General features: G+C 38.5%; 1 protein-coding gene across 3 annotated transcripts in view; it reads left to right on the plus strand.

The window, feature by feature from the left end:
* The window catches only part of LOC118733282 (sushi, von Willebrand factor type A, EGF and pentraxin domain-containing protein 1), a 73,370-nt gene extending 65,833 nt beyond the window's left edge, over window positions 1-7,537 (plus strand). For all 3 annotated transcript variants that reach the window (XM_036462622.1, XM_036462623.1, XM_036462624.1), the window contains exons 6-15: window positions 1,400-1,549; window positions 1,652-1,828; window positions 1,895-2,190; window positions 2,324-2,732; window positions 2,795-2,974; window positions 3,044-3,170; window positions 3,235-3,347; window positions 5,612-5,965; window positions 6,046-6,543; window positions 6,658-7,537. In XM_036462622.1, the coding sequence (XP_036318515.1) occupies window positions 1,400-1,549; window positions 1,652-1,828; window positions 1,895-2,190; window positions 2,324-2,732; window positions 2,795-2,974; window positions 3,044-3,170; window positions 3,235-3,347; window positions 5,612-5,965; window positions 6,046-6,543; window positions 6,658-6,791 (2,438 nt within the window). In that variant the 3' untranslated portion in view covers window positions 6,792-7,537. The remainder of the gene's footprint in view (window positions 1-1,399; window positions 1,550-1,651; window positions 1,829-1,894; window positions 2,191-2,323; window positions 2,733-2,794; window positions 2,975-3,043; window positions 3,171-3,234; window positions 3,348-5,611; window positions 5,966-6,045; window positions 6,544-6,657) is intronic.
* Window positions 7,538-13,070: the final 5,533 nt, after the last annotated feature.

A 13,070-nucleotide genomic window follows, 5' to 3' on the forward strand; every position in this document is an offset into this window, starting at 1 on the left:
GGGATTTATAAGCATCATAAAGATGGCTTGGACAAAGTACACTGAGATTCCAATATCAATCACCGGGCCTTGTTGTTTTTAAGTCGGACCTATTGCTGTGCTCACCTCGTCTTACTCAAGTAGAGGAACGTTACCATCATCCCTAAAACATTGGCCCTGGATATTCCTTATAAAACGCGCCATCGATGTAGCCGTTTAAAAGCGTTAAGAAGTACATTAAGAAGCATATCTTCCGTCTATCATAACATGATCAATTTGGGCCTTCGTTCTTTGATCAGGGTATATCCAAGTAGCTTTGTGAATGTTTCCATGCTGCTGTCTGGTACTTCTAAGTACGATGTTCCGTACCGCGGATAAGTCGATTGGTCAAGAAGGCTAAATTTTCCGACTTTTGAACTAAATATTATTTTCTTTGCACACCTTGGCATTGAAGTCGCCAAGCACGATTTTAAAACCGCTGCGGAGGCAGCGCTCATATGCTTCCTCTAGGCGCTGGTAGATTTGCCCCTTTAGTCTCTTCATTCTTCTCGCGCGTTGAAGCGTGCGCATAAATGAGGCGTATGTTGTTGTTATGTTCACTGATTAGTTTCCTATTTTCATTAATTCTTGAATATACAAATGAAATGAAGCTTGATGAGCGGTTTGCAGCTCTCTACAAAGGTATCTGATTATAATGCTTGTAAATATAAAAGATACATATAATTAGTGCCGGCGAAAAGTTATAGGTAGACGTTTAAAATATGTATTTCCACAAGTCCGTAAGAAAGTGGCATTGAAAACAAATGGGGATGCCCTTAATACTTAATTTCAACCAAATTCGACATACCAACTTGCTTGCCCAGAAAGCCACACAAACAAAAAAAAGGCCCCAAACACAATAAAAAGTGAAAACCAATATCGATTTCGTTAACAAAAATATTTCTAGAAAATCCAGTTATCGAAAAACAATACAATACGAGTACGCTTTAAAAGGAAAAGGTCGCTTTTTGAATGCTATTCAAATGAATACCACCATTACACGCAGTTAACAACAATGGGTGTGCTAAATAAGCGATAATTGTATGCAAATGCAGTTGGCCAAGGCGGCTAGGGGCTATTTTAGCGTGCAACCATATTTGGTTGAGCCACTAAATGTTCTTTGAAAAACGAAAGTCTTTGGCGTGCCACGCTGCATTTTAATTACTAGTTTTCCATGCAACGATTATAAAAAGTGAATTTACAGTAAATTAATTATATACGCTACGCGTTGTTGCTAGTTTTATAAACAAAAACAGTGTGAGCCCGCAATGTGACCGTTAATAGCGATTTATTAGCCTTGCGCGAATGTTAATTTTTAAATAAATATTAACATCGTTTTACAGCCATATTTAATAAAATACTTGTTTGCAAATATTTATAGGCGAACTGGTGCAGAAACCGGCCTGGGGCAAAGATCAACCGAACAACTATAATGGCGAGCAAAATTGTGTGGTGTTGGATGGCGGACGCAACTGGTTGTGGAATGATGTGGGCTGCAATTTGGACTACCTGCATTTTATTTGCCAGCATTGTGAGTTTGAAAAAGATAAAAACAAAGCCATCTAACAAAGAATGTTTCATTTGTTCGCTTCTAATTACACACTAATACCGACACACGCTCTTTTTGATTTAGCGCCGCTTTCGTGTGGCTCGCCGGACTCGCAGCAGAACACCACAATTGTAGGCCGAAATTATACGCTGGGCAATAAAATCACGTACGTTTGTCCAAAGGGCCACTCGCTAATCGGCGATGCGGAGCGCACTTGCCGTGCGGATGGTATTTGGGGCGGAAGGGCGCCCACATGTAAATGTGAGTAGTTACAATAAAAAAAGCGCATATAATTTTAAATTCAATCACTATTCTTGCACACCATAGATGTCGATTGCGGTCCGCTGCCGGAACTGGAGCATGGCGCCATTCTACTTTCGGAGCAACGCACCAGCTATGGCGTACAGGCGACCTACACTTGTCACGAGAATTACACGCTCATTGGCAATGAGAATCGCACTTGTGCGCTGACTGGTTGGACGGGCAAGCAGCCGGAATGTCTGGTCGATTGGTGTCCTGAGCCGCCACGCATCGCCGGCGGCAGCGTAAGTGTGACGGATAAGCGCGCCGGCTCAACGGCCACATATGAGTGCGAGGCCGGTTATGTGTTGGTGGGCGAACCGGTGAGTCAACTTTTGATTTCAATAGCAAGTGTGGTAGCGAGCAGCAATTACTTATGCGCAACTGCAGCGTTGGATTATGATTTCAATTTATGCTGTGTTTTTTTTTTTGCAAATTTTATTATTGTTGCGGTAGATAATTTCCTGCGGTCTTGGCGGTGAATGGTCCAGTAAGCCACCATCATGTCGCTTCGTCGATTGTGGCGCACCAGCGCGTCCCGATCGTGGTCATGCAGTGCTGGTGAATGCCTCCACTACTGTTGGTTCGATGGTGAAATATGAATGCGAAGATGATTATTGGTTGGATGGTCCATCGGAGTTATACTGCACCAAGGAGGGTAAATGGTCTGGTGATGCGCCAGTATGTGAGCTGGTCGCTTGTGACACGCCCCATGTGCCTGCCGGTTCATTTGTTGTTGGCTATGATTACAATGTGCACTCAAAGATTCAGTACAACTGCGATCCGGGGCATGTGCTGCGCGGCAATCCTACGCTGGAATGTTTGGACACTGGCGAGTGGAGTGCAGATGCACCGTTCTGCGAATGTGAGTACATAGTTAGGTAATGAAAGCAAAAGTCCGGAGACCATGAAAGTTCTCATTTGTAGATATCGACTGTGGTGTTATCACCCCGATACCATACGGCTCCATAAGATATATCCAAAATACCACCTTCGTGGGTTCGGAGGTAACATTCAGTTGCGCTCCGTCCCACAAGCTGAATGGTGTCGCCAAGCGTGTTTGCCTAGAATCAGGCGGTTGGAGCGATGCGACGCCGAAATGTGAAGGTAAAAGAGCCTCTTCTACGTCCAGTTTTTGTATTGTTCATAATTATAGCCACTCTTTGTCTTTCCCAGAAATCCGTTGCTCAGAACCTGTACTGGCCGCGCACAGTTTGCTTTCCGTCACAGGAAATGACCGCATGTACGGTCGCACGCTGATACGTACAGCCGACTCGACACAGAATAGCGCACAGACTTATAAGTAAGCGAAAAAATAGTAGTAAACTTAGCAGAATTCCAAATTCCACTAAAATTTTTTCACACAGGGTTGGCGCCTTGGCTAAATACCGCTGCGAACGCGGTTATAAGATGGTCGGCGAGGCTCTTGTGACTTGTGAAGACAATGGCCATTGGAGTGGTGCAGTTCCGGAATGCGTATGTAAGTATTATAATTGAGTTGGTCATTTGACAATAGCTACGGGGCACCCATCGCCAGAATTCCAACCGACTTATGTATGGGTGAATAAGAGCGAAGTTGGTGCGGGTCTCCCGAGGCAGACAAAGTTCTGTAACGTCCACGTCAGCCGGCTCATTCCCACGACAGCCGGTTCTACGTACCGGAATGACTCGGGTTTTACTTTGTTCGATATTGGGGCTATATCTTTATCTCCATCCTCAGCTTTGCTTCAACTCTGCAATCTTAATTTAGGGTTTCTGAAAACCAACAGGAAACGCAGAGTTATATTGAGAAACCTGTTAGGTAGGAATCTGTTAGAGCATTTGAGAGCAGACGAGTGTTGAAACAAAGCAATTTAGTTATATGCGATGCTATTTGTTGATCGCCAAGCAGCATTGAAAGCGTTAGGATCTAAAGTAGTAGAATCAAGAATTGTTCGGAAATGTCGCGCATAACTATATTATGAGTTTGAGCATACATCAAAGATGAATAACAGAGCCACATGAGCACTGTTCTCTGCTTTGTTCCTGGACATAAAAATATCGACCTTTGACAAAAAATATAAGTTAGAAATTCCTAGCAGAGATCAATGCACCCTAGATGTTACCTGGATCCACGGCTTCTATTCAGTTCTGCACTGACGGATACAAAATCGATAACAAGGTCGGAGAGGAGTGCACTCGGAACAACTAGGAGGACCAAAGTCATTCCGACTTATCGTACTACTGTTGCGTTTTTCAAGCCGTTCTTGCGGCTATACAGAAATCTATCGAATGCTTGAGGACTGAAGAAAATCTAAATTTTCTCAGAGAGCAAAACGGCTTTAAAAGATCTGGGTTCTCTCACATGCAACTCGGAAACTATAACGAGTTGCCGCAGATCACTTAACGTGAGGGCAGAGCAGTTCACTCTTCAACTGGCAAGGGTACTAAGACGCAGAGGTATACTGCGCAATGAGTTGGCGGATGAGCTTGCAAGAAAGGGCGCTTCCCTTCCACTTTATCTGTCATGGAAGAGACTGGGAAAGATGCTCGCTACCTGCAAGCTCACTACATATACAGGCATTATCCGTCTCTGAAGCAGGCCAAAGATGGTATCAGCTGGAAATATTCAACGTGACAAAGCTTATTTCGTCGGAATGATACGAGAAAAAATGGGAGGGGAAAAGAAGTATCTTTGAGTCTGCTGACCGGTGACCGGTCACATCGCCGTGAGACTCGGGACGCTGTTTAACGACTTCTGCAGGAGTTACGGCGACGAGAATGAAACAGGAAGGTACCTATTGGGCGCTGGAACCATAGGAGACCTGTGTGGAATAGCGGGCGTAAAGATAAGTCGATTGTTAAAATTGGTCAACTCCACACTCTGGTTTGTATAGGAGGGGCAGAAGGGGTTAAACTCTTAATTCTAGCCTAACGTAGCAATATTGAAGGGAACGAAATAGCCGATAAGATGGGTAGACATAGTTCGGTAATGTAGATAGGCGAGGCGCTTAACTGTCTCCAACCGCCGATTTGTGACATACTGCATCTACCACAATAATTTACCCGAATCAAATATTTGTGGAATAAATCAGACAACTGTGAAGTCCAAAGCTATTTATGGTTGAGGCTTAATATCTACATATCTCCTAATGCCTTCCCTTTTCACGGAGTAGAAATTCGGACGATGTCGAACAAAAGCTTTCGAGTGACCTATTTTACTCAGCATATATGATCCTGTCATCTTGAGTGATGGGTATCGATGCAAATGGAATGACTAACTGTACAAGCTTTTTAACGATGCTAGGGCATAACGTACATATGGATGAAGACGCTAAAGTGAAAAGATCGACTTGGGACTCGGAAGTCGTTGGCAAATAACTGCCACCCCTCACAACTTGAGGATTTCCTTCCTTATAAGAACGCTATGGACTTTTGCAATTGTCGAGCTCTTTAAAATCTATGATCCTGGGTGAATAAGGTTGAATTTTCACAGGTTCGAATCTAATTGACTTGCTTTTCCATCAATTTATATAGTTTACTCCAAATGACTGAAGCACTTGGCTTCGTAGCCGTTTTAGATTTATAAAATGTTGCTGAAAGTTTTACAGTCCTATAGTATATACTTTGATTATCTCCTTTTTCCTAGCATTGCCAAATTAAATTCTAATGCCTTTGTTACCATCATAACAGGGAAACCAATTGAATTGTGAAATTACTTCACAACGAAATAACCGATTTCCGTTTTATTTATTTTTTTTTCAGATGTCGAATGCGGTATTCCAGCTAATATTACGAACGGCAAAGTCACCCTGGCAACAAATGTGACTTACTATGGTGCAGCGGCATTGTACGAATGTAATCCTAATTACAAATTGGATGGAGTATCACGTCGCTTGTGTGCCGAAGATGGCACATGGAGCCACGAAAAACCAGCTTGCATAGAAATCACATGCGATGAGCCAGATATTAGTGAAAATCTTATAGTCGATGCAGGCAAGCACTCTGTGGGTGCGCTAGCGAAATTCAAATGCGCTAAGGGACGAACACTGATTGGCAATGATACGCGAGTATGTCAAAAGAATGGCAAATGGACTGGAAAAAGTCCCAGCTGCAAGCGTAAGTAATGGACAACTACTCCAAATAGTCGGATTTGATTGAAACTATGCTTCTATTTGATTAAATTTTAATGTTTTTAGCTGTTGACTGCGGACGTCCGCCGATGATCGAGAACGGCCGCGTGATTATTGTGAATGAGTCTACCTTATATGGCGGCTCTGCTGAGTATCATTGCATACCAAGCTACAACCGCATCGGACAATATCTGCGTAAGTGTACCGAAGATGGCACTTGGAGTGGCGATGAACCGCGCTGTGAGGTCGCAGCCACAGAGGCGCAGGAGAGCTCCAGTTTGGGTACTGGCATAGCGATCGGTGCAACAGTTATCATTGTGCTGCTCTTCGTAATTGGTCTGATATTCTTGCACCGCAACAAGGCGCGTCCGGTTAAGAATACCGAAAATGTACAAGCGGCCGAGACCAAAGATGAGCGTAACGCAGCTGTGATGTCCTATTCCACCTTGGAAGCGAATAATCGCATGAATTTGGACAATGGGCCACCAGCGACATTCAATACGTTTCAAGTGAACGGAAGAGGTGGGACGAATGGTAATGCGGCGTCCATTGGACGGAAGCCAGGTGTGTGAGAGCAAAGAGTGGGCGATTGCTTATGAAATAAATAGAAATGGGATGTTAACGTGTCTAATTTAATGTTGTGTGTTTCCTTTTTGGTTTTTTTTTGTTTTTGCACAGAGAACATTTACGACCAAATACCTAGCGAACAATTCTACGATGCGCCATACGAGATGCGCACCAACGAAGAGGTCTACGAACCTGAACCGACGGCCGGAAATGTCATCACCATAAATGGCATATCTGTGCGATGAGCAGCACGCGGAACCGAAGTCAGACAGTTGTTGTGGATATTTTAATAAAAATTTTGCATTAATTAAGTGCTAAATTCATAGTGAGCATAGTGATGTGTAATCAGCTTTTAAAGCTAAATATTAAGTTTTTGGGTTTTGTTTTGGATTTCAGTATGCTCTCCTACATGCATGTTGAACAGAAATTGAAAAGTATACATGTGTAAATAATTTGCCATGATGTAGTCCATATGTATTCGTTCATTCATGTGTGAGGTGTGGACTGATTATCTTAGATACCAGCTTATGTGGAAGAAATTAATTAAAATCACATTTCTAAGTTTTATATGAGCACTAGCATTGGTCTAGAGTTTTCGTTATGAAAACTAATATGTTACGAAAATTCCAACTAAGGGAATGCACTTAGGTACCTATTAAACCATAAACGCATATGTATGTATATCGAAATGACCTTTAAGTTGTAGCTATTTTATAATACATATACATAAACATCCATATAATCCTATAAATATATAAACACACATACATATATGCATACATATGTACATATGTATGTTACTAGAGTAGGCATAAAATTGTAGATTTTGTAAATTTTTCTTAAGTAATAAGCTAAAATATACCATTTGTTGAGTATAAGTTGCCTTGTAAATATTACGTGATCTGTTTAATTTAATGTTAACAAAATATTTATTAATGGTCTGTGTCGAACTATAAACAATAAAATGAAATATACGATTAATAAAATAATACAGATTATAAACTAAATTCATTTATACCTATTTCTTTCTATTTTCTACCAGCTATTAAGCGCATGAAACATGAATTCAAATAGGTTAGGTTCACATAACGGTTATTTGTAACGGCATAGGCATAAATATATGAACGTGTACAAATCCTTATACAAACATTTTCCGGATAAAGGGGGAAGCCGATTGAGTCATGGAACATATCGTTAGCTTAGAGTAAAAACACGTCCCACAATGGCCCATATAACGATTTTAGCCGGAAAAAATCAAAATGGAATTTCGATGTTTTAACAATTCTAACTTGTTAAGAAATGTCCAATTACATAGAAAAAATTATCCATTGGTGTGTTAAAGCCCATCTTGTTATTTTTTTGGTAGGTCAAATTTGAGGTTTTGAAACTCTGTTTTTTGAAAAGTACAAAAAGCAAATAGACATTTTCAAATGTGGTCTGTTGTTCATCACGGTGATATACCAGGACGCTGGAAAACGATGCTCTTTTTTTATGGAATAAAAACAATTTTTAGACCATGAGGGACGTAGCTAGAGTAATGTGTCAAAATTAGGGGTTTTTTCGTAAAAAGATATCAACGAATTCGAACTTTTTTGGACAATCTAAACACTGTACTGTCATGTACTTTTCTTGAAATTTTTTTGTGGGACTCTTCATGATTCCTTCTTTTAGATACTGCTTAAGCCAGACTTTGCACGACCTTGCAACAATGTCCAAATCCATATTATATCAAGGAAAGAGATTTGCCTCTAATGGGATCAAATGTACGAGCATGTGTATCTGTCATATTATTTCAGTCACTGGCAACTCAATTTGAGTTCAGTTACCCTCCGCAATAGACCCATTAGTTAAATCTCGGTATGAAATAAAATATACGTTTGTATATTTACTTATTGCATATTTTTAACAACTATTTTTTTTATTAAAGTAAAATCTATTTTTCTAAGCACTTAATGAATATATAGAGCTACCGCAAAACAAGCTTCCTTCTTCAATATAAATAAATATGTACATATTTTTCAAATTGGATGTCCACTTCCAGTATTTTCATGTATCACAGGAATCCTTGTGAGCAAATGCCTTTCCTCTACTGGCCATTGGCTCAATCGTTCGATTTTCATTTCAGCTGTACAAAAAACTTGTAATGCTTTTCGCAAAACAAAAATAAATCCAACAAACAGAAAATTGTATGCGAATGGATGATTTTGCAGCATCTTCAACATTTTTCGATATTCTAAAAATTATTAGCTTGAAGACTTAGTGTGAATTCACCATTTGTATGATTTGACGCTGAATAGTTGACTGACTTGTGGTTCTGAGGTAGACGGAGTTATGTATTCTAAATAGAGCAGGTAGTTTTCGGTAAAATGTAAGACCCTTAACTATGTACATAGTAGATGATTAACTATGCACAAAGAACTAAAGCAAAACAAACAAATTATTTAGTAAAAGATAACGATGTGGAAATGTGGTAAACAAATAATTATTAAGTTTCGGTAACAAAATGTGTAATCGTTCCATGATCAGGCAAAGAAAGATCTATACTTAGCTAGCATTCCAAATGAGCACATGCTACATCGTCTTTAGCCTGTGATACAATTATTTCTTCTTAATTTTCAAATGTATTGCTATCTTAACCTTCAACAAAGAACAAAGTAAAAACGTGGTAACTTTGTAAAGTATACCTGGGCGCAGTGCAAAAAAAGAAAAAGGCAATGCCGGAAATCGGCCATTGGTACTTACCATATGTCTCGGATATGCCTGCCCACTCACTTGTATTATCTTTTTCAAATTTTTTTGGTAAATCTGGATTTTGAATGCAAGGTAACCTTGAGTATTGCAAGTTCAGAGTACTTCTTCGTTGCCATATCAATCTTCCTACAACTCAGAAACACTTCTGCCCCGATGTTGACAAGGATGCTGTTGGGAAAGTTCCTGCCCTTTATCTCGCTAAGCACCATCTCATTTTTCTTTGGGGCACAGCTTCGACTTCAAAGTCCATACATATATATATATATATATATATATATATATATATAATATTACCCTGAAATGCTAACATAATAGAGTCCGCAGTATTTAGGTAGTAGTTATTTAGAACCTCTTCTAAATCTTTTGTTCAAATAAACTGAGTCCCGCGGGATTTTGGATGCAGTGTGTCTTACTTTCCGACCTTCGGCATGAAAACTACCTTTACTGTTCTCCACGAATTCGGTACTTCTGACTATCTTTAATAGCGGTTAAATGACGAGCTTTATGTCCTGCGGTAGTATGTCTGGGGCATCAGCTTTTGGTGACTTCAGTGCTTTGAAGTTGTTCACCGTCCAGATCAGTCGGTGCTCTAAATGTATTCCCGTAGCTACTAATCAGTTTTATCTTCCTATTCTTCTACCTTGTTCAGTACCTTCTGTCTCAGAATTTTGTCAGATAAAGCTCCCATTACTCTTCCTTAGGCTTGCGGATGAAATGCTATTACTTTATAGAGTCCTTATACTGCTGTTGCTCTCTCTAAGCTTTCAGAGAGCCTGCTAAAACTTATTTGCTTGGATTCCTTAATCTCTTTATTATAAAGAGTTAAGATGCTATATAAAAAAATTTGCTTATAAAACCGGTTTATTAGATAATAAAAACCTGGCTGAAATCAGTGTTCGAAAAGCAAAATTAAAAAAAAAATAGTATGAAAATCAATCGTTAAAGTCTTCGTAATGGCTAACTACGTTCCGTGAGGTTGGCATTAAAAAATTATATCAGATACAAATTTCTTATTATCACTTCATCGAAAAGCAGCAAGCTAATTTTTAATTTCTTAAAACCTGATTAAGAATGAAAGCACGAATAGTAGTATATGTATCCAGCAATTCAAATACCAGTTATGATGCAAAATAAATTTAATAGGCTAACTTGTTTACGAAGTCACACTGTGAAACGCAAAAACAAAGAAACAGAGTTGAAGGCTTTAAGTCGCTAGTTAATATTGCAGCGAAAAGAAAAAAATTATAAATATATGAAGGCAGCAAAACGGCGTTGTAAACATTAGAAGAGAGTGCGAAAACAAGAAATCGTAAGAGATAATTGTCAATGTAGTTGGTGGTATACATATGTGTATGTACATAAATATGAAAAGAGCGATCTTGTGCTAAGAAGAGTGCAAGAGAGACTCTATGGAATTTTTTGTAAATTCAATTAATAATGTACATATACAACAATTAAGTGGATACATGTACAATAATACGCACATTAGACCGTCTCACGCCACATATAAAAAACAAATTTTTTATACTCCCCCAAGAGAATTTTATGATTTTCTATAAATTATATACCTTCCACCAAAATATTTTTGCCCAATTTAGCGTCACTCCTCGTGACCAGTATAGAATTGAACAAACGCCTTTCTATCGATTTTTTTTAAGAAAAAATAAATAGTATCCCAAACGTTTTTTTTTTTTTTTTTAAATATGGTCAGCAAGCTATTACTTAAACTTAATAAAATTTTTGATGCAATAAAAATAAATAACTCACATGCTTCTGATTTTCATCTTCATTAATGAAGTGGTATTTTCCAGGTCTTTCATTCAGGGGATTCACAAGACGTGTTAACCATCGTTAAATCTTAAGCTTAACATTTGTTATGTAAAATATTGATTAAAATGATTTTAGAAGATTTCTAACTAAACCAAAAAGTTTTTGAACCGATAAAACATATAGGTAGCGCCCTAAAACCATTTTAACCGTTATGCTAAGATTTTATGTTAAAAATGTTAACCTTAACCTTAAGATTTTACGACGCTTAACATCTTTTGTGAGTCCCCTAAAAGTGTTAAAAAAGGCTGAAACTTACGAAGGAATTTTTCTCAGTAAAAAATTACAAAAATTAATTGTTGAAGAAATTTTTTTTAGAAAACAAAATGCTTTAAAAATTTCTGAAAGTTAAATTACAAATCTCAAAACCGAACAAGTTTAGTTTTTTTTTTAATTTTGATGCAGACCTCATAAGTTTACATTCTTCTGTCATCCAAAGGTTTTGGTGAAAAGAATAATAACTTGAGCCGCAATATTTTAGCGAGAATCGTAAAAGATATATCCTGTATATCATAATTCGCGCGGGAAGCAGCAAATTTTTTTCGCGAGGCATCCTAATGTACATACACACATTATGCATAAATACATACATATGTGTATATGTATCTTTATACAATAGAGTTTTTGCTCACATAAGCGCTTAAATATGTGTTTGCATGTATGTATGTAGATGCCCATTTGTGCGAATGAATGTGAGTTTCTATAAAACCCGCAGCCAATTCGATTAGTTCTAAACTAGTTTTCTTCAGAGATCGAATAGTCCAGCGGTATTTTTATAATGCGTATACATTAGTGGCGGCCGCTGTGGTCTAGTGGTAAGCAGTGCGAGTTTCCACTCCGCAAAGCCTAGGTTCAAGGCCTGGTCAAAGCAACATCGCAACAAAAAAATATACAGAAAAGGTTTTTTCTTAACAGCAGGCAATGGCAAACCTCCGAGTGTATTTTGCCATGAAAAACAGCTTCTCAGCTTTTTGTGTAAGAACACCAGAAGCTCGGCCCAACCATAACATATGTGTAAGCGACAAAGCGAACCCTGAGACCATAAAAATCTGTGGCCAGAAATGTTAAACTTGAAAAGTCGAGGGCTACACGTTTAGTTACCTATTAAGTGGAAACAGATATTTACTTAGCTTCAATGATTTTTTTTTAGATTTAACCTAGCAAGTGGTATAATAAAAATCGTTGATTGTACATATTCAACTCCACTCTTTGTGCTACTCTGACTCGAGTGGTCTCTTTTGTATTATATATGTATGTAGGTATGTTACCGCCTAAACCCAGGCTAAACTAGTTCCACCTACATGTGATTGAATAAACCCATAAAGCCTTTGCCAAACTGGTCTGACCTAAGCCCGATAGGAGAAACCAGTCTTAAGCCTAGGCTGAACTAGTAGATCCTAGTAATATTTACAATTCAGCGCGCTCCAAAAAATAAAAAATAGTCCCGAACATAATCAGTTATGCAGGCCTAAAATCAGCAACTGCAATGATCAGCTTCAAATAACTGAACAAAGCGACTAATTACAACAACAACTAATCTTTCTATGAAGATCATAAGAATCTCATCGGAGTATGACCAGTCGACTCTGCCGTCAGGTTTGAATATGAAAGTAATACTATGTATCCATTCCGATGTGTAAGTTGAGCATTTGAAAACAATTCATATGTACATTAGACTGCGTCACCAAAAAAGTTGCGGGTTTTTCGCCCGGATTACAAAATCTACTATATTTGAAGATGTTCACCAAAATATTTCGGAAAAATATTAAGATTATGTGAGCTGGACCGATTTGTAAATACCTCCAAAAAATGGCGTTTTTTGTGAATAGAAATTCTTCCCCTCAGATGACAAACTAGTTTAAGCTTGAAAAATCTCCATAAAAATGTTTAAAAACTAAGTTTTTAATATTTTTATTGAGCTTTGTACCACGATTGTTTATTAGGAA

Source organism: Rhagoletis pomonella, unplaced genomic scaffold (assembly GCF_013731165.1).
Source record: "Rhagoletis pomonella isolate Grant_MI unplaced genomic scaffold, Rhpom_1.0 Rhpom_scaffold_00002, whole genome shotgun sequence".
Taxonomy (NCBI): Eukaryota; Metazoa; Arthropoda; class Insecta; order Diptera; family Tephritidae; genus Rhagoletis; species Rhagoletis pomonella.